This window comes from Monodon monoceros, unplaced genomic scaffold (assembly GCF_005190385.1).
Source record: "Monodon monoceros isolate NGI ecotype Baffin Bay Population unplaced genomic scaffold, NGI_Narwhal_1 Super_Scaffold_22, whole genome shotgun sequence".
Taxonomy (NCBI): Eukaryota; Metazoa; Chordata; class Mammalia; order Artiodactyla; family Monodontidae; genus Monodon; species Monodon monoceros.
The window spans coordinates 697,025-718,607 of NW_021703779.1; the positions used below are offsets into that span (position 1 = coordinate 697,025).

The window sequence follows — 21,583 nt, forward strand, 5'->3', positions numbered from 1 at the left end:
TACATATGAGCAATGACTCAAATTCAGTCAAAGAAATGGTTAGACGTCAGATGCTGGTCAAATACAGAAAAATGTCTGAACTAACTGTTTGGAGAGTGACGTTAACTAGTCCTCTGATGAGAAAACCATGTGCAGATGAACAGGGTTTAGTCTTACATTTGACCTATGCTTCTGATCAAATGGAAATACTCTCGTTTGAGCAAGAATTATGGGAGGAAGCAACACACAGTTCCTTCCAGAACATGAAACAGGGGCACACTTCAGAGAACGCTCATGCCCTTTACTTTGAAAGCTGTCTTGTCTACTATAGAAAAATCTGGTCTTACCATTGGAATCACTTATCATTGGAATCACTCAGTAGAGTCATTTTATGATAGACACAGTTTATGTGACCAGCATTTTCACTCATAAACATGACTGAAAACAGTGCTCTTTGACCTTAGTTTGCACTTTTTCTATTCTTCTCAAAATTGTCGAACAGTAGGTGAGAGAGTCTGACTCTGAGGAAAGTTGAGGGTAAGGAAGGGAAAAGGACGAAGGAATAGTAAGGCGATAAATACAAGAAAGCGAAAAACCAGACCCAAATCTCCAGTTAGCTCTGGGGAGGACATACACTTTGGAGAATCCCATAACCAGAGATGTTAAAGTGTCCCACTGTTACAAAACTGCACGCTAAATGGGACACCATTTAGGAAAAAAATATGTGTACGCACACATATACATATATATACATGTAATACATTATATGTATATGAGATACATACTATATGCAAATGTATGCACAAAACTGTCTACTATATATATGCTCTCTCTATATATGTTAATAATGGTTAACTCTCAGTAGTAGAAACTCAGGTGATTTTTTTTAAAAACTCTATCCTCTATACTGTCTACATTGTTTCCTTTTTTCAGGAAAGCATATGTATTATTTCATTATTATAAAAAACAACAAATCTCTTTTATTTTTGAGAATAAAATTCTCAGTTGCATTGAGTTCAACAACTATGATCTATAGCTAATGAAATAAAAAGCTCAGCAGACAAAGTAAGAAGTTGTGTGGTGAGGCAGTGGTAAGAGTGAACAGGGAACTTACGCTTTTCTGCACAAGCCTAAAGGCGTTGACTGTATTTGCAGTGCTTGCCCTCGGGCAGAGTGTGTCAAAATGAGGAAAAATGGAATCAACTTTAATAATCTATACTAGCTCACTAGTTGGCTTTCATTTCCCTTAACTGACAGACTCAACTGGCCAAATATTTTAGAGTTTAATAATAATAATAATAATAAACATTCCTGGACTAAGTATGTACCTGGCACCCTTCCAATGCATTTCATTCCCTCCCTTAGCCCTAGAAGGTAGACACTATGATCCTCATTATCCAAAGGATATAGAGAAGTTACATCAAACTGAAATGTAGGGGAGTTATCACGGAAGCTAAAAAAAACCTAATAAGGAGCAAAGGCAGGATTCAAGTCCATCAAACCCAGGGGGTCTGACGCCATAGTCTGCACTCTTGACTACAGTGTTTTATTTTTGAACTCTGTTACTGATTTGCAAAATCCCGGAGAAAGACAGCATAGAAGATACTTTCCTTTTGTCTGAAAAGAAATCCAGTACAAGTCCATTAAAATAAGTGTATAAATACATATAATAAATAAATATTAGAGCACTGTTTCTGGAGGGCAAAGGGGCCCACGTCAGGCAACGGCATCATAGTGCACTATATTCAGCTGCGCTGATGGCGGAACGTCTATATACTGAGAATGACCGAGAACAAGTACATTAATTACCTGACCGTATGGTAGAATTTAAGAGATGTGCCACACACTGTATCAGTCAGCATTTACTGTATAACAAGACACCCCCAAAACCCAGTAGGGTTTCCTCTCACGCTTATGGGTCTTTCGAATGACTGTGGATTGGCTGATCAAGGGCAGGCTTGGCTGGGCAGTCGTGCTGTACACTGAAGGTCAGCCTGTACTTAGCTCTAGACTGCAGGCTGGTTGCCCCACGTGTTCATTTTGGGGCTTGGGCTGTGAAGGAGTAACAGCCACTTCAGGGAAACTCTTCTTATGGCCGTGGCAGAAACCCAAGAAACGAGCTCAACTCCACAAGCATATTACAAGCCTTTGCTTATGTCATCTTTGCTAATATGCCATTGGCCAAAGTCAGTCACCTGGTCCAGCCCAACAGCAATGGGGTGGCGAAATACATTCTGCCTCTAGTGGAAAGGGAGGGGAGCACATCTTTGCAAAAGAATCCAACCACCCCAATGATCTAAATCAGGGGTTTCCAACCCCCGGGCTGCAGACTGGTACCGGTCCGCGGCCTGTAAGGAACCGGGCCACACAGTAGGAGGTGAGTGGCGGGCTAGCGAGTGAAGCTTCATCTGCCGCTCCCCACTGCTCCCCGTCGCTTGCATTACCGCCTGAAGCATGGCTTACATGACTGCCTGAACCATGCCCCCGCCCCGTCCGTGGAAAAACGGCCTTCCAGGAAACCAGTCCCTGGTGCCAAAAAGGTTGGGGACCGCTGATCTAAATCCTAGAGAAACTTAAACACAACCTTCTGCTTTTTCACTAAGGAGTTCGTCGGGAGCTTACTGAAAACAGCACCGTGCCTGCCTCTTAACGTGTGCATTCAGACATTAAGAAGTGGGTCATTTCCATGGTTACAAATGATGGATCAGTGTTTTCCTAAGTCTGGCGATATGATGGATTAGGAAGTTTAAAACCTCGTTTGCAGAGCCATTTCTGTCCCTCTGGTGGTCTGGCTCTATCCACGTGATGGGAAAACTCAATTAGACTCCACAGCCTGAAACAGAACAGTATGAAGCTTGTGAAATGGAACAGTGGTCATGCTGGCAGGGGGTGGTGGATGGTCCCAGAGACCGAGCCTTGGGGTTGCGTGCTTACCTGGTGTTACTGAGCGGACGACCACTGGCTTTTCACTCCCTGCCACGAAACCAAACCCCAGCACAGGGTCCCTCCTCATCTCCACCCTCCGAGGAGCCGGAGGGATGATCTGGCAGCTCTCCAACCGAGGGTCGTCAAATGGGATTGCCTGTGTCATGTGACTGTGGGAAAAGCACATAGGAGAGAAACTCGGCATCAGTGTACGTGTTTGGCAATGGCCCGGCGACCGCATCCTCCCTAGTTGTAAAACCTTCTCTTCTCTGTTTGGTAGAGAGTGGGGAAGATGTGGGGAGACCCACTGTCATGCTTCTCACATGGCTGCCTTCTTCCTTGAAAACTCTAGGCCCACTTCTGCTTGAGGCCTTTGTACTGGCTGTTCCCCCAACCTGAAATGCTTGTCCTGCAGATGTGTGTATGGCCCACCCTCACTTCTCTCAAGTCTTTGCTCAAATGTGAGCTTCTGAAAGAGGACTATCCTGGCCACATGCTTTAAAATCGCAGCCTTGCCTCCCCACAGCCAGATCCCTTCACCCTCTTCTACTTTTTTTTTTTCCCCATAGAACTAATCACTTGCTAACGAGCTGTGGAACCTACTTATTTTGATGCGTATTTTCATTGTTCTGCTCTCCATACTAGAAGGTAAGCTCTGTGATGGCAAGGAATTTTGTTTCATTCACTGATTTATCCCAGGTGCCTAGAACAGTGCCTGGCACGTAGTGGATTCTCAATAAATAATTGAATTAAACAGAGAAAAAGATATTTCTTTGTGGAAAACTATCAAATTATAACTGATGTGCTGAGAAAGAACCTCAGAGGGTTCTGGACATTTAGTGGATAACGCATATGGCTTTTGGCTCCAGTGAAATTGAAGTGATGGGGATCGTTTTGGTGGCAACAGGTTATCCTGGTGTCAAATACAGTCCCCGTTTCCAAAGAAGTTGAAGAACTAACTCTTGGCATTTCTGTTCCAGAGAGACTTTCAAATGATTTAAATGAATCTTTTTGTTAACACTTAAACTTCGGAAGTCTTATCGATAATCCAAACTTGAAAAATGTACAGCATTCAAAAATTTTCAAAATGCTTCCTGAATAGCTCATTTGATCCACAAAACAACCTTGAGAATGAAGGAGCGGAGCAGGTATTATTATCTGCATTTTGCCAAGGAGGAAACTGAGATCAAAACAGTGGCTTATTGTTACTCAGGGCCCATGGTTGGTATGCCAGAGAGTTGGGTTGAAAACCAACTTTGGTGACTCTTAATGAAGTCTTCACTCATGCACATCATCCAGGCAGACTTCTTTGGGGGAAGAGTTATTAGTTTGAACACTAGAAATCTCCTTAAATATGTAAGCCAAGATTATTTCAATGACACGGCCTTAATTCAATTTTTTTCCCACTAATCTTCTTCAATAAGTAAAAGAAGATCATTTTAAAATACCTTGAAAGATGCCACCCCATATGCCATCTGGACAACATATTGTTCAAATGTAATGAAGAAGGACAGAGAAGGAGGAATCCTATTGTCCTCCAGTGTAATGAGTAAGAGTTAAGAAAAATCATTGAAAACCCGCTAAATCTGTCCTTTTGGCATATATCGCTGGATAGGAAAATAAAAGTTTAAAATCCCTTTGAAACAGAAAGGAAGGAAATGTCTTTTAGATTTAGCAGTTTGTGATCTGGAACACTAGGAAAAAGAGAAGTGTTAGTTGCTAAGGAACCCGTTGTGTGCCACGTGCTAACACTCATCTGTTACCTTATTTCATCTTCACAGCCGCTGAGATAGACGGAGTTTGACCCCGCCCACCTCCTCTTTGTAAATGCCCAGAGAGGAAGAATAACTGGGCCAAGGTCAAACGCTTCTCACGTGTAAGCCAGGTGCGATTCACACCAGGTCTTCTGATTCTGTGTCACGTGCTTGACCAGCTACATAATTTGCAAGGACAGTACAAAATGAGAATGCAGGGGCCCTCCTTCCAACATGATTAAGAACTTCAAGACGGCAGAAGGTGAAACCCAGCTTCTGTGACTGCATGGGTCACAAGCCCATGAAGCTGGCCTTGGTAGGGTGCTATCCCCAATGTCTCACCACCATTCTAGAAACATCCAGGTTCAGAGTGGTGGTGTTATAGGGCCAAAGGGGCAGGGGCTGTCTTCTGTGAAATTGTAGACGTTTGTCTGGACCCAGAGAGTAGACATGGCTACCATGGTGGCGCATGCACTTGGGACGAAGGGAGGTGGGCAGACCTCAGGTGGGCAGAAGGTCACATGGAGAGGCCTGGCAGTCTGAAGGAAAGAATTCAAAACCCTGATTAAACCAGCAGAACCTATGTAGGGTGAGCCCCAGCGTCCAGGGTAGGAGCTGCAGATGGGGCCCTGGGCGGGAGGGACTGAGACACAGGGAACAGGTGGGGAAGTCAGGACTGGGAACTAGGACACCAGGAGGACCTCTCATACTCCTACAGCGGGCCCTGCTGCGTGGAACTTGACCTTCCACATTGATCTCTCACAGGCCTAAAGCAGGCCCGGCTGTGTATGCCTGAGAGAGAGTGGGGCTACCTGGGGGGTCATGGACACTGTTCTGTTCTCTTGTCTCCTCTGTAAGACGGCTCCATCTCAGAGTATAACAGAGAAGAACAAACTGACTCCATGTTGGATCTATTCCTTCAGCTCTAACCCTTGTGCTCTGTTGTCTGTGCTTAGTCATGCTGTCTCAGCACCTTTGTAAAAGAATGCTGCCTACAGCCTGAAATATACAGGATAGCCCATTCTCAAGGCTCTGACCTTTAAAGGTACAACACTTTCCCATTTATATACAGATTAAAAGTTGCAGAACAGAAAACAACAAATGCCTTGTTGGAGGCTTACAGGAACATTGTGACCAGACCAATATAAGAACAAAGGATTCTCACACCAAGAAGTTTGCAATAATCAGACGCACCCCCTCCGCCTTTCGTACAAAAGAATTCTAACTCGAGTAAGATAGTTCTTTGGGACAGTAGTCCACCATCTCCTCGGTCTGCTGGCTTTCCAGATAAAGTCGCTATTCCTTGCCCCAACAACTCCTCTCTTGATCTACTGGCCAGTCGTGTGGTGAGCAGTGCGAGCTTGGACTCGGTAACAAGAGTGTGCTGTACTCTAGCTACATTTGGAAATGAGTCTCTCCTTTTATTTCCCAGAGGGAACAAAGGAAAAAAGGGAGGGGAAATCCACATTTTTTTGGCCCTGAGCTCTGAGTTTGCACCAGAATCCACAGAAGGCATTCTGAATGATGAAGGTTGTAGAGGTGACGTGACTTGCTAATGGTAGTAGGAATTGCATTACAGAGAATCAAACTCTGGCTGGCATAACTCTCAATTCCAACTGTAGAGCCGGACTAGGGAAGATGAGTCCCCATGCTGCTGCCAGTACTGTGAAAAGCTTCTAGTAGTGGTTCCCAAACTTTACTGCATATTAGAATCACCTGGAGAGCTTTAAAAAGCCCTAATGCCCAGGTTTCATCCCAGACCAATCACATGAGACTATCTAGGGGTGGAAGCCAGGATCAATTTTTTTTTAATTAATTTATTTACTTTAGGCTGCATTGCGTCTTCATTGCTGCGCGCGGGCTTTCTCTAGTTGCAACAAGCCAGGGCTTCTCACTGTGGTGGCTTCTCTTGTTGCAGAGCATAGGCTCTAGGAGTGAGGGCTTCAGTAGTCGTGGCACGTGGGCTTCTGTAGTTGTGGCTCGTGGGCTCTAGAGCACAGGCTCAGTAGTTGTGGCGCATGGGCTTAGCTGCTCCGTGGCATGTGGGATCTTCCTGAACCAGGGCTCAAACCCGTGTCCCCTGCATTGGTAGGCGGATTCTTAACCACTGCACCACCAGGGAGGCCCCTGGATCAATTTTTTAAAAAGACTTCCCAGGTGATTCCAAAGTGCAGCAATGTTTGGGGATCATTCACCTGCCCAGGGAAGGGTGTGTTCTAGTGCCTTCTGGACAACAGGAAAAGGGGACTTGACTGATGTCCCTGACTACCTCCCCTAGCATCCATTGCAAATGTAAGTTAAAATATTCAAAGCATCTCTAGATAGATTATCCTCTTTCCACTACATGATAAAGTAAGGGTCTCCAATTTTTAATTCATCATTCACTTAATGAGTATTACAATATTATTTTATTAATACCTGACATTTATTAAACACTAACTTCATGCTAAGCCTTTTTTGAGATGCTTTCCATATGTTAGTTCATTTAATTCTCCAAAACAACTCTATAATGCATTCATTTATTCATCTAGTCAACAAATGTTTATTGAATCCCCACTGGCTTCTCAGTTCTGGGGGTACAACAGGAACGAAAGCAGAATAAAAAAATAAAATATTCACTCCAGTGTGCAGACACAGGGAATAACCTAATAAATTGGTAAAACATATGGCGTATCAGGTCATTTTAAGTACTAAGGAGAAATACAATGCAGGGAGGAAGGCTGGAGAGCTGCCAGGCGAGGGTACTGTGAGATCATGCTAGGGGTCAGGAAATGTCTGGGGGGGAGGGGCATTTCGGCAGTGCAAAGGTCCTGTGGTGAGCTATGCCTGTGAGATCATGCCTAAGGGACGGCTGGGCAGCTGGTGGTGGGGGGAGGGTGGAGACAGTGAGGGGAGTGGTAAAGAAGTGATGATGGGCTGAAGATGACACAGGCTCTTAGAAGGACTTTGTGTTTTGTTGTGAGTGAAACAGGAAGCTGTTTGAAGGTTCTGAGTGGAGAAGTGATGTGATAGCTGCCATACTGACAACAGACAGGAGGGAGCACGGGTAAGCAGGGACGGCATTTCAGGGCCCACTGCACCAATCCTGACAAAATATCATGGTGGCTTGGACCAGGGTGAGGGCAGATATGGCAAGAAATCATTGGGCTTTTAACATATTTGGAAGCCACTCTGACAGAGCAGGGGTGGGACTCCTACTCTGGAACCTTCTTCCTGCACACACAGGACGGTCCCAGGGAGATGGACCTTTAAGCACATTATCTAATGCAAGTCCCATGTCTCGATGGATCCAAATTGCAGGAGACATTTTCTCTGGAGCTAATGCTTCACGGTTTGTACAGGAAACACACAAATGCCCAGGTATGGGGCCAGCACGAGAACTGGTGTGGTAGTCTGGAATGAGACTGTGGAGCCAGACTCTCTGGGTTCGAATCCTGGTCCCACCACTTCCCAGCAGTGTGATGTGGACAAATAACTTCATCATCCTGCACCTCAGTTTCCTCATCTGCAAAGTGGTGATAATAATGGAAACAACCTCGTAAGATCATTGTGAAAATTAAATGAACGAATAAAATGTCAAGCAGGTAGCAAACTCTCTGGCATGTAAGAAGCACTCAAAAAGCATTAGCTGTTATTTTCATCTCTTGAGGGCAATGAACAGAAAGGCATATGTTTCAGACATTATGAACCCATTCAACCTTAAAATATGAAGACAAACTCAACGTTTCAATTGCCTATAGCCCACTCTCGGTGAGATGCCTCACAAATCCCAGGTAAGCTCTGAGACTTCAATCTGAAGAATCACGTCAAATTCAATGACACAGGAAACGCAAATATATATTGATACGCACGAGGCAAAACAGTACCAGAATACAGAAGAATAAAATCTAGGCTTCTCTAGCGACTGAATCACGGGTAGTAAGTTTTCCTCCGCCATGTTTCAAAGACTATTAAGTGACCTTGGAGTCTAGGGCTGGGGAATGAGCCCGGGTCATGGGGCAAGTGAGAAGCACTAAATCCCTTTTAGGGAGTGAGACCCAGGAGCAGGCCCTTTCACCTCAGGTGCTGCCGTCCTCTGTGTCAACAGAGAATCTGCCCTTGGTCCATATCACTTTCCCACCCCCACAAGGTTTGAGACTTACAAGCACGTGCGTATGATGTGGTCGCTGCCTGTTCTAATATTTTCTTTTTTGTTTATGGTTTTTTAATTCTTTTTGTTTTGCTTGCACTTTGAGGATAACCTTCCAATGGCATTATCATATTCTTGCTAAACAGGTTATATTTTCAGAATACATTATCTAAAAATAATCAATCTCTGTCTCTTTTCCAGTAAGAAAGGATCCACACTAAAATGTTCCCCCATGAAACATCATTCTGTTCTTTGTGTTAGGCAAGTACCTTTTGGCTCTCTCCTTGCAATATTTTTTATAAACATTTGAGTACTTTTATAATGAGCTGAAAAAGCAACATTTTTTTACCTGCTGAACATGCTTCAGTGAATTCTCATGCTGAGCCTTGAAGAATACAGCTGATGAGCTACACAAACTTTCAGCCCCTGCCCCAACCTTCTCCAACAAACACACATAGATCGGCCAGAAATCTCTGACCTAAAAATCCAGAGTGCATTAATTGAGATGGAAAATGTGTCCATTGAGATCGAATGAGCAATCTTGCTATTTCTGAAAGATTCATTTCAAAAGGAATGATGGGAATCCTGCTGCCTAACTCCCCACGACAAAAGGAAAGGGCTTTCTTTGAACTCTGGGAGGCTTTCTTCCTCAGCAGAAATAAAAGTCTGATACATCCAATGTATCACAAAGAATTACTTTGACTAGTAAAATGTGCCCTGTAAGAAAACGTAAAGTAATTTCAGTTTACCATGCACTCATTAGAGCCAGTGAGGTCCTTTTTTGGAATATGTGCTGAGTAGAAAGATTCTGGAAGGAAGAACCAAATTTAGAAGCCATTCCCTTTGGTGTAGAGTTAAAGAATCTAGGAAGATGGTGGCAGGTGGGACCCCTGGGTAGTTAAGACTGGAATGAAAAGGAGTATAAATAAACATACATGCCTCAGTTCTGCTTGAGAAGGTCATTGTTGGTGTGACCTTTCAGGGATGGGCAGCTGTGATTCCATGAGAGCATTAAGCATCAATACATAATATTCTCATCTTGGTAGCCCTGGTGTGAGTCGCAGACTGAGTTATTCTTCATTTGCTCCCCAGGATGTGATTTGCCACTGGACGCCACACTGCTTTTCAGTGCCTTCCCACTGGACACAGTACGTACTTCTCCACCCCTTGACTCTGCTAACATCTCGTTGCCCAAAGCATGTGACATGGCTGAGGCCAGATGTGACAAGCAAAACACACTTGTTTAGCTGGGCACGAGCTCTTGCTTTTCTCTTGTCACCATGAGAAGACCCTCCCAAGGCAGCTGCCACGCTTTCAGCTTGGGCTCTGGAATGGACACATGTAGAACAGACCAGAGCTGGCAACTCAGTGAGGAGCCAAGTGGAGCAGAGCTGTCCAGCACCTCAACCTAGATGAGCCAGCTGAACGAGGGGTAACAAATGATGATTGTTTCATAACACTGAATTTGGGGGATGTTTGTTATGCACCAAAAGCTCACTCATACAATCTGTAATTAGTGTTTTCAATAGTACTTAAAAACCCTGAAATGCCACATCCCCAAAGGATTCTCTCTACCACCCCTATTCTCTACACCATTTATGGCTAAATGTGCTACATTTTACAAAAACACTATCGACACTTCCAAAGGAAACTTCTCCCCTTATTATCCCAGTTGACATGGCAGCCACAGGCACCTCATGATCTATTCTTCATGACTTTCTCATATCTCTGAACTGGACTTAGGTAGTCATGGCTCCCAAGCTAACAATTCATAAGCCCTGTTGTGGCCTGTGAAGGGGCTTAATAAGGCTCTGGACTTCCCTGGTGGCGCAGTGGTTAAGAATCCACCTGCCAACGCAGGGGACATGGGTTTGAGCCCTGGGCCGAGAAGATCCCACATGCCGCGGAGCAACTAAGCCCGTGCGCCACAACTACTGAGCCTGCGCTCTAGAGCCCACGAGCCACAACTACTGAGCCCGCGTGCCACAACTACTGAAGCCCGCGTGCCTAGAGCCTGTGCTCCGCAACAAGAGAAGCCACGGCAATGAGAAGCCCCCGCACCGCAACGAAGAGTACCCCGTGCTCGCAGCAGCTAGAGAAAGCCCACGCACAGCAACGAAGACCCAACGCAGCCAAAAATAAATAAATAAATAAATTTATTTAAAAAGAAAGAAAGAAAGACTCTGAGCAAAAGTGCTGTGCAAGGCAAACTAGAGCTCCCCAGAATAAGAATGTAAGTAGGAAGGAAAAGAAAGCAGAAGTGTGAATCACTGAGCTTGAGAGGTCACAACTGAGAGGGACTATGAGGTAGATTAGAAACCCCAAGATCGGTTTCAAGCAAGTCAAAATTACGATGACGTGTGTGGCAAAATAACATGTTGAAAAGAATTTATGCTTTGTTCTCATTGAGTTTCTTCCTCTCCCAGGTCTAGTAAGGTAGGCTTCGTTCAGTCCCTTGCCTCAGGGAAGATGCATTTACCAGGGCCCAGAGAAAAAGCTGATGGCAGAAAGCCTCTCTCCTGACCTGTTTCGTGAAAATCTGAGCAACTTGGCTTAGGAGTCAAGGGCAGAGGACCCCTGTGAGGTGGCAGCAAGTTCAGGAGAGAGAGCTTGGTGGTAAGTGTAGCAAAGCACCAAGATGCATAGGCTGAGCCTAAAGAAATGGTAAAGTCAGTGAACTTCAGGGGACCGTGCAGGCTCAGACGCCGGTATCTTAGGACTGAAGGACACAAAGGCCTGTTTGAATTTCTGTTCTGCAGATATTCCGGGGACTTCTGAATATTCGACATGATTATATTCCAATTGCCAAACAGCAGAAATGTAATACGATGACACTCACACACGAGTTTAAGGGTAGGATTTACATTGGCTCTGTGAGAAAACAGAAACTATGAGTAAACTGCGTCTGTGAAGGAAAGGAGAAAGGGTAGTTGGAAGAGAAATCATACTGTGGAGTGACGTCACGCAAGGAGATCCAGGAAGTCCTGCTAATGAGGGTCCTGAAGCTTCTCTGAATCTGGAACTACCTCCTAGAGCTGCTTCCCATGAGGCTAGGAGGCTCAGCCATGCGGCATTTCCATTCTCATATGTCCATGAGATTCCATCTCTCTTAGGATCTACAGTACGTATTTTTATACTCAACTCCCCCCTTCCCCCTCCCCGCTCCTTTTTTTTTTTTTAACAAATCCCAGCAAGCCTCTGTCCTTTAGGATCAAAAGAGCCCAACCAAATCCCACCACTGAAGATGAGTTAAATTTAATATAAACAGAGATAACTGGACATGATGTGTTTCCAGGTCACACAACACAGTGAGTCTCAGGCTTTTTGCCTTCGTGAATATGCGATTATGGGTTCAGAGGAACTTAACCTTCACTAATCAATTCCACAGGCCACTGTCAGTCAATTCCCACAACATGTCAGGAGCATTTAAAGATTAAGAACTGTTTAGTCAAGCTTGGAAACCTACATAGTACTTAAAAAGCCAAGATAATCCAGAATGCTTAAACTTAGAAACCGCAAAATGTTTGGAGGAATCCTGTTAGAGAATTTTAGGAGGACTTGAAAGAAACGGAATTTTTCCTTAATGGGTAGACTAAATATGAAAATTTTCAGTTCTTTTCAAATTAATATATAGATTTAATGCCATCTAATAAAGATATACCAACAGTCCTTTTAAAGAATCCAACAAAGAGAATTCTAAATTTTATATGATAATATAAAAGAACACTCTGAACAAGAACAACACTCTGGTTGTCGAGCCCTACAAGATACTGAGATACCGGGACAAACACAGAAAAGTATAAAATGATGGAGTAGCAGCTGTGACTACAACAAAACAAGGTTCCACGGTAAATTTAGAGATGAATGCCCGCTTGAAAGAATTCAATGCAAGCTCTGGCACCAAAGAAAGTGAAGTGCCTTAGCATGTCAACAACACGGCTACTTTTGAAACAAAACCATTAAAGTACAGTAGAGTGACTATGAAAATCTTTTGTCCTACACAGGGGTTGTTGGCTACCTGGTAACAATGAACTAAAAGTGTCGTCTCTTCAGAGTAAAGGAGATATTACAATAATGAATGAGAAAGTAACTTATTTTGTAAAAGAAACTTGGATTGTGGTAAGAATATTGGGAAACAGATGTTTGGAAATGATTCTACCATTCTGTGCTTGTTTTACTGAAAATTATGCAAATCTGTATCTATCAAAACAGCAGCCTTTGAAAACTTGAAAGTGAATTTTTCTAACCTGTTTTAAAAAACCTGCAAATAAAGCATTTCAGCGAACTGTGGACTCATTCGTTAAATATGATAAATGGCAACATCTTCCATTTGGTTTGTGAGATTAAAATGTATATTTCACCTTCAACTCATTTTAACATCTATTCTTTACAGCCACATATGTTTTATATATATACAGTATGAATGAATGAATATATATTAAGGGGGCACGTGTTTAAAATTTTTACTAATAGGCATACAAAAGCACCAAATGTGGACATTTCTGTTCTGTATGATCTAGGGGGTTCCTGACTCAGGGTGTGGGCCCAAAGGATGCTTTATATACTCAAACATGATGGACAGAGTTGCTGATATCACAAAGCTCATCACAACTCATGAAAAGTCCAGCTTTCACATTCAGAAATATTCAGTGGCATTTTCAGAAACCTAAAATTGAAGTTAGCGTGCTGCTTATGGGAAATGGTGCCTTTCCATCCTGCTTATCTGACCCTACCCCAGCCACCAAGATGAGACAGTGGCCCCAGGTTTGAGTGACTAAGGGACAGACAAATTGATGGTTCTTACATGTGCTCTTGCTTTGGGCTCCACTAGATTGACCCCTCTGGGGTTTGGAAATCCAACCACCACAAATCTAAGATTTCATGGATATCTGTTGCTTACAGAGCATGAAGTATTGCATGGCTGGGCAGACTTTTTCTTCTTGATTGACTACCCTTTTTTTTTTTTTTTTTTTGACCTATAGGAAAATATAACAAAAGACTTGATAACGATGAGCAAAGCCTTTCTCTTTAGGTCTGAGAGTTTTTCTCCATCAAATTGGATTCTACGCATATTTTAGTGCAGTACTTGGAGGGGGGAGGGGAGAAGACAAAGGAGGTGTCCTCCCCATCCCAAGGGGCTGTTGTATATCCCTGTGATCTACACATATTCTTTGAAAATTTATATTATAATTTTATACTTAGAAAGTGAAAACGATCCCATGGTTCTTATAAATTCAAACTGTAAGAGTGTGTGTTACAGAAACCCTGATGTAAGATAATATTTTAAAACATGAATTGATCTTTATAAAAGAGGTATTTTTAGAGAGACGATTAGGCGCACTTTATAAATTTCATGATCTTCTAATCTTTACACAAAAGATTTCAAAAAGCGATTAAGTGGTAAGGGCTCACTTTGACGACTAAGAACTTCTGATGGAAGTTAAATGGCATTGGTAAGGAAATCACAGTATAAAAGGTTTAAGATAACAGTCCTGTGTTAATTAAAAACTTGTGATCTCTTAATCTCTTCTTCATTAAAATAATTATTCCTACCCCCTATCTAGAGTATTTAGTTTTCTTAGACATAAAACTACATAACTGGGCTTCCCTGGTGGCGCAGTGGTTGAGAGTCCACGTGCCGATGCAGGGGACACAGGTTCGTGCCCCGGTCCGGGAGGATCCCACATGCCGCGGAGCGGCTGGGCCCGTGAGCCATGGCCGCTGAGCCTGCGTGTCCGGAGCCTGTGCTCCGCAACGGGAGAGGCCACAACAGTGAGAGGCCCGCGTACCTTCAAAAAAAAAAAACAAACAAAAAAAACTACATAACTGCCCAAGGTTACACATCTTTTCTGTTTTGGGTTGGTTTTGTTTGCTTATGTTTCCCTTGTTCTAAGCCCCATAACAAAAGAACTGAACCTCACTTCCGCATCCCCTAGATCCACGCCTGGCTCCTTTTCTACGTGTCCTGTGTGCTGGGAGCTTTGATCCTGTGGGTGGCAACATGTGGGTCCGCTGCCCTCTGGCTTCCATTGGGTTCAACCAATGGGAGGTGCTGGCAGGGGAATGTGAGGTGAGGAGGAGAAAGAGATCAGGGTATTTCATCCCCCTCCTCCGTCCTTGGTTTGGTGCAGGTCTGAAGTGACTTCACTCACTCTGATTACCGTTGCAGTCACATCAGGCCCCTTGCACGGCTCCAAGGCTCAGCATGCTCCACGCCAGGCCCCTTGAGCCTAGTGGTGCTAATGGGTCCCAGCTGCTGCTAGGCCCTGGGTGCCTTCATGGGACTTGTTGGTTTCCTTGTCTGAGCCCACACTCATCCATTTCCTGCCAGAGCCAGGCACCGTGCCTCTCTCTTCCGTGAAGCAACCTTGTAAGTCCCAGGAAACAAACCCTGCCCCTTGGACGGCACAGATGGAGTCTCCTTGAGCTGGCCTCCAGCGAAAAACATAATTCTAGCTTCTTTTTTGATTCTTAGCCAAGACATAATAAATACGTCTGCTTTGAGAGCAGCATTGAGATCAATTATCCAACTAATATTTATTTATAATGCATCAACCATACTTAAATTTACACCAATGGTTCACAAAAACAAACAAAAACAACAAAAACCCTCCCCAAAATACCTATGAAAAAAACATTTCTTTCCGAACGAAACATATTTTCCACATATAAACCTTTAAACACAGTGAAGACTTTGAATTCATGTACTGACCACTGTGGAATCCATTTCTATTTGCCTAATTTAAATGAGATGCGAACTCTTTTTATCTTAATTGAGGCATGCTTTCTTTGTCTCTCTGTCAAAGTGTTCTGAGTAAACTTTTATCTTTGGTTGACATTACATACAGTCAAATTTGCAAGAAGAGAATATCACTGAATTTGAGAGCTGGATGAGATCTTGGCTAATGCCTTTATGTTTTAGAAGAGTTGATATGCTCATTTGAAGATTTCGTGTACCATTTTCTTTCAAGTTGGCAGAAACTGAGTTTTCAAATTCAGTCAAAATCAGTCCCTTTTGTTATTTATGGTGGATCAAATGTATCGACCATTTATTCAACAACTATTTAATAAAAGCTTTCTATCTGCCTGGTGCCCAGGATGTGGCTATGTTTTAGATCAACAAGCTTATATTATAGTTCAGGTATCGGCAAACAATAGCCCATGAGCCAAATGTGATCTCTGCCTGCTTTTGTAAATAAAGTTTTATTGGAACACAGCCACACCCATTTATTTATGCACTGCAGCTGTTTCCATGGTATAACGACAGAGTTCAGTACTTATGACAGAGACTGGCCCACAAAGTCTAAAATATTTACTATCTGGTCCTTTTCAGAAAAAAATTGTTAACCCCTCTTCTAATGGAAGGACTAATACAATAAAAATCAAATAAACATGAACTATTTCACATATTGTCACGGGCTGGTAGTTTTTATGAAGAAAAATATAGCAGGATAGAGAGCGAAAAAGGGAGTGGATTGTTTTAACAAGATGGGAGTGGAGGCCTCTCTAAGGAGGCTATTTTTGAGATCTGAATGAAGTGAGAAACTAAGCTGGGGGGGATACCCATGAGAAAAACATCCCAGGCACAATAAACAGATGTATAACGACCTTGAGAGAGGAGTCTCTAGGCCATTGTTTTAATCACACACTCGTTCCTTTATTCAAGGAAGCTTTAGTGAGCGTCAGTTTACTGTGAAGTTCTCCTTGGTTCTATGCCTTCAGAGAAATTCCCTACCCTCAAAGAAACTCCAAACCCCTAAGAGGTGCCAGATACATAAACATCTGAGTATAACAGATTGCTAGAGGCAAATGTGATGGAAGGGTTCACCCCATACTGTGAGGGTACAAACCGTGGGGGTCATCGGTCTAACCCAAGGGCAGTGAATGGGGACCAGGAAAGACTTCACACACAAGATGCCTATGACGTGAGTCTAGAGATGTGAAGCGGTAACTACCAAAGGGAAGGGAGTTATACTCCAGTCCAAGGGAAGAGTAAGCAAAGCCATAGAGGCATAAAAGAAACTGGTGTTGGGACAACTGTAAGTGTTGCTTGCTGGGTAATGGGGCAGAGTGTTTAGGAGAGAGCACAGTATCGAGGAGAAAGGAGGTTAGAGAGGAAAACTACTAGCCGAGTTGGAATGCTGTCCAATATCAGCCATACACCCTTTATGTACACAAGAGCACATCCTTCCTGGAAAGGTCAGAGGCTCTAAAATCTATCACAGGACTAGGATCTAGTATGCAATGAGTTGAGGGAATAAAAATCCTGAAATTCTCTCCATATTCTAGAAGACGAAGAGTAGGATATCTTAGAGAATAAGGTAAACATAGTCCTTAAATATTAACTTGAACCCACATATTATTAATTTTATTTATGAATCAGACTATTACTCATTTTGAAGGTTATAGTTCAAAGGACCACAGAGTTTAAAACAGAACCCAGACTGATAAATTTTTCCAGTCATGCTTTCAGTTTTAGCAAATGAGATACAATAAATCAAGGATCTATTAGGGCTTGTATAAATTAACATCCAAAATAGATTCCACTAATTCATGATCAAATTTATCCTTCAAGGACTCAGTAATATTTGTCAATACCACCACTGAAAACCATTTCAGCTAGTCTTTCATCCAGTTCATCTACTCAGAGAGATTTTTCTCCGCGTTAGATGATGAATTTAGCGCCTGCAAGATGCTTATTGACTGTGCCTTGTGAATGTAATTGTAGGATCTAAAAGGGCAAAATGTTTGTCAGTTTCCTTAAAGCTGCAAAATCCCTCCAGCTAGGCTGGTAATCAATTACATTAATTGAGTTCAATTCAATGTGTTTAAGAGATGACTTTTATGTTAATGACACTCTAATGTGTCAGAGGCAACAACAGTCAAGTCACATCCTTGGGTTGACTGAGATGCTGAGCAGAGCCTGTAGCTCTCAATCTCGCCTCTCACCATCAACTCTAGATATGCATTATTCCCAAGGACACTCAACCTTAGATTGAGATTTACTGCTGATTAAAAATTTAAAAGACTGGTAATCTAGGCAGGTAGCCACATAATAAACATTCGCAATCATATGCTCTGTTTGGCAATAATCAATATGAACAGTGTGAGATCTGGGTGAGTGTAAGTTAATGGGAATTGAATTCGAGAGAAGGCTACAGAGTACTTCAAATACCACTAGGGAAATTTCTGGAGAATTCATTGGTACAACCACATTAGAAACAATTTAGCAGTAAGCCCAAGCTTTTTTATTCTCAACCCTGACTTTTGAGCTATTGGGTATGACCCAGGCGCATGGATCTTCAGATCATGTCAATGGTCCTTCCATGACATTTGTTAGGTAGTCCTGTGGTTTCAAGAGAGCACTCCAGCTAGACTAGAAGTGCTGGTGAGCAAGTTCAACCTCAGGGAAAAGCGCTGGGAGGAAACCAGAGTATTTCATTGCTCAGACCCCATTCAAGCAGGGAAGGCCTTCCATTTCAGTAGGTGGAAGACAACAGTCACTGAGAGTAGAATGATCATTATCTTCCAAGATAATCAATTTCCCACCACCTGTCTCCATTTGGAAACAAAAACATTAAAGTTAAAATAATTAAAGAAAGTGTAACAATGTTCTGATATTTTCCATGATATCTACTTTGATGCTATTTACTTAAAAATATTTTAGTTTTTGGACCCAACTTAGATCATAACCTAAATCATACTTTAAAATCTAATATTACACAGGAATCTGTGTTTTTAAAAGGCACTCCAGATGATTCTGGTGCACGGTTTAGGATTACACTTTGAAAAGCCCTGGCTTGGGGCTTCCCTGGTGGCGCAGTGGTTCAGAACCCGCCTGCCAATGCAGGGGACAAGGGTTTGAGCCCTGGTCCGGAAGATCCCACATGCTGCACAGCAACTAAGCCCATGCGCCACAACTACTGAGCCTGTGCTCTAGAGCCCGTTAGCCACAACTACTGAGCCCGTGTGCCACAACTACTGAAGCCTGTGCACCTAGAGCCCGTGCTCCAAAACAAGAGAAGCCACCGCAATGAGAAGCCTGTGCACCGCAATGAAGAGGAGCCCCCGCTCGCCGCAACTAGAGAAAGCCCACATGCAGCAACAAAGACCCAATGCAACCAAAATAAATAAATAAATAAAAATTAATTTAAAAGTAAATAAATAAATGAAAAGCCCTGGCTTAGTGGGAGACATCCAGGAAGAGAGCTCAAGAGATGAAACAGCCAGCCAACCTCCATATATCTTGTACCTTGCAGCTCCCCACTCACTGGTGGGAATGCTGGCCTCTGTTATATTATCTTGATTCCCAGTGACTTTCTTGAGAATCTGAGTTCCCAGATGGAGAAGCATTTACGGGAGGCAATAGCAATTCTTCGTGACAAACAATTTGATGACTTGAATAGACATTTGCCATTATGTGGGTATGAATCCAGACCTCTGTCAAGGACTGGAAAACATACAGATTAGAGGCATATGTTTTAAAACTCTTCTGTTGCACTGTTGATAACTGATGTACTAACATCTTGTGGACAAAGGAAACAGCTCTTCGTTGCTTTATTTTAATTTCCTGTGTTGTTCCCACACAGAGTGGAGCTGCTGGGACTTGGGAACGTTCCTACCTGAACAACTGGAGTCCAAGCCAAGTTCACTTTATAGACCTTTCACTGTGGCCATTTGCCTTTGCCTTTTGTCTCACTAAGAGAACTTCTGGGAAAATTTTACTTCATTTTATGTTGTTAGATTCATTGGAATAAGCTCAAAATATCTCAGGCTTTCAGAGGCCATGCGTGCTTAATGGCATATTGAAATTTTTAAAGAGCTCAATTATTTTCCAGAATAATTCATATGTGTCAGCAGTATCCATTTTACCAGATGCAGATTTCTTATGATCATAAGTGATGTTTAACAAAATATGGAACATAGGCATTTTCAATGACACATATTTAGCAATTTTATGCATGCCTAATTGTCACAATAGTATCCATTTAATTCAATTTAACTGAAAACTACTTTCAACCTTTATTAATGTGACACTTATTCTCTGAGCCACACAAGCCAGAAAGAAATCAAAGACCCAGTATAAAACTCTGGGAGATTTTGCCCCAATCCCTCTCTGCTTTTAAAAAAGGGCATTAAAACTTTATGCTCTTCTCTCTTCCTCGCAAGTGGTTTCCATTCTCTTCAATAATTTACATTTATTTATCTAACTTTTAAGTCATATTTTTAAAATCAGGCACCGTGCTAGGCCCTGAAGAAGAGAACCAGTACCATTACAGCAGCAGGTGATGCTAACATGCACTGAGCTTGCCAAACACCGTTCTCGATTATATATATGTATTAGCACATTTATTTTCACAACAAACCTACCAGATGTGCAGTATTCTTATCAATCATAGTTGAGGACACTGAGGAACAGAGCAGTAACATTTAAGCTATGAAAGTACTAGAAGAAAATACTAAAGAACACATTTAGAGTTGGGGTAGGAAGGGCATTTCTAAGTAAAAATGTGAAATCTAGAAGCTACAGAGGAAAAGACAAACAGGTTCAACTACATTGTAATTTAAAAAGGTAAAAACATAAGCAAATTTATAAGACAATGCACTGGAAGAAAACATTTGCAACATATAGGACAGAAAAATATATAATATACATAATAGAAAAAGAGCTTGTACAATTCAAAAAGAAAAGATAATAACCTAATTTAAAAAATTGGTGAAGTATATGAACAGGCACATAGATAAAAATAATGTAAACAGCCAATAAGGTTCTGAAAGACACTCATTATCACCAATAAATGCAAAGTAAAATAAAGATATACCACTTTTTTCCCCCCTGAAGTAAACTGTAAGGTGGTACAACCTGTTTCTGAAGGGCCATCATAAGCTTTCAAAATTTAAATGCATATAATATGTGTCTTAGCAATCTCATTTCTAGGTCTGTATCCTATACGGTAACTGGGTAGAGCTATGTGCCCAAGGATATGCACTACAGCACTTTACTGGGGAGAAAAAATAGAAAGAAACATGAGAATAAAGGAGTTCTCTTGGAAATTGAATATGTAATTTTATAGTCAATTCAATAGAAAGCTTGAAGGATGAATTTTTAAAAAAAATCTTACAGAAAATTGAACAAAATGACAAAGTGCTGGAAATAGAAGAGAGAAGAAAAAAATTACAGATGATCAATTCAGAAGGTCCAATATACGAATGATAAGAATTTCGAAAATAGGTGTTAACTCTTCTCTAAATGTTAAAAAAAAAAAAAAAAGAAATTCCAAAATAGAAAGGACAAATGGGAGAAAGGAATTATCGAATAAATGAATCTGAATAGTTCATTTAGCCTGAGAGCCCTTAGCCTGAGCACCTTCACACCTGGATGCATCACAATGAAATTTTAATATACCAAGGATAAAAATATTATATTTAGAGCCACAGAGAGAAAAGACACATTGAGGATAATGGGATGAGAAGCAGATCATTATCTGACTGCAGGACTGGAGGCGTGAAGGCAATGTAACTTGACTTAACTTAACTTGACTTAAATCTTCTGTGGGAAAATCATTTTCAACCTAGATTTCTATGTCAAGTGAGAAGGCAAAATAAAGATATTTCCAGACATGCTAAGATTTAGGAAGTTTACTTCCCACACATCTTTTCTAAGCAAGTTATCTGAAGATGTGCTCCAACAAAATCGAGAGAGAGAAAGACATGGGATCAAGGAAACCATGGCTGCTACATGGGATAAGAAAGAAGAAAAGTCACAGAATGACGTTCTGTAATGGCCTAGGAAGCC

At 42.1% G+C, this 21,583-nt stretch overlaps 1 protein-coding gene across 2 annotated transcripts in view; it reads right to left on the reverse strand.

The window, feature by feature from the left end:
- Positions 1 to 21,583, reverse strand: part of FRMPD4 (FERM and PDZ domain containing 4) — a 538,713-nt gene that overhangs the window by 95,060 nt on the left and 422,070 nt on the right. For both annotated transcript variants that reach the window (XM_029239932.1, XM_029239931.1), the window contains one exon: positions 2,914 to 3,074. In XM_029239932.1, coding sequence (XP_029095765.1) covers positions 2,914 to 3,074 — 161 coding nt within the window. The remainder of the gene's footprint in view (positions 1 to 2,913; positions 3,075 to 21,583) is intronic.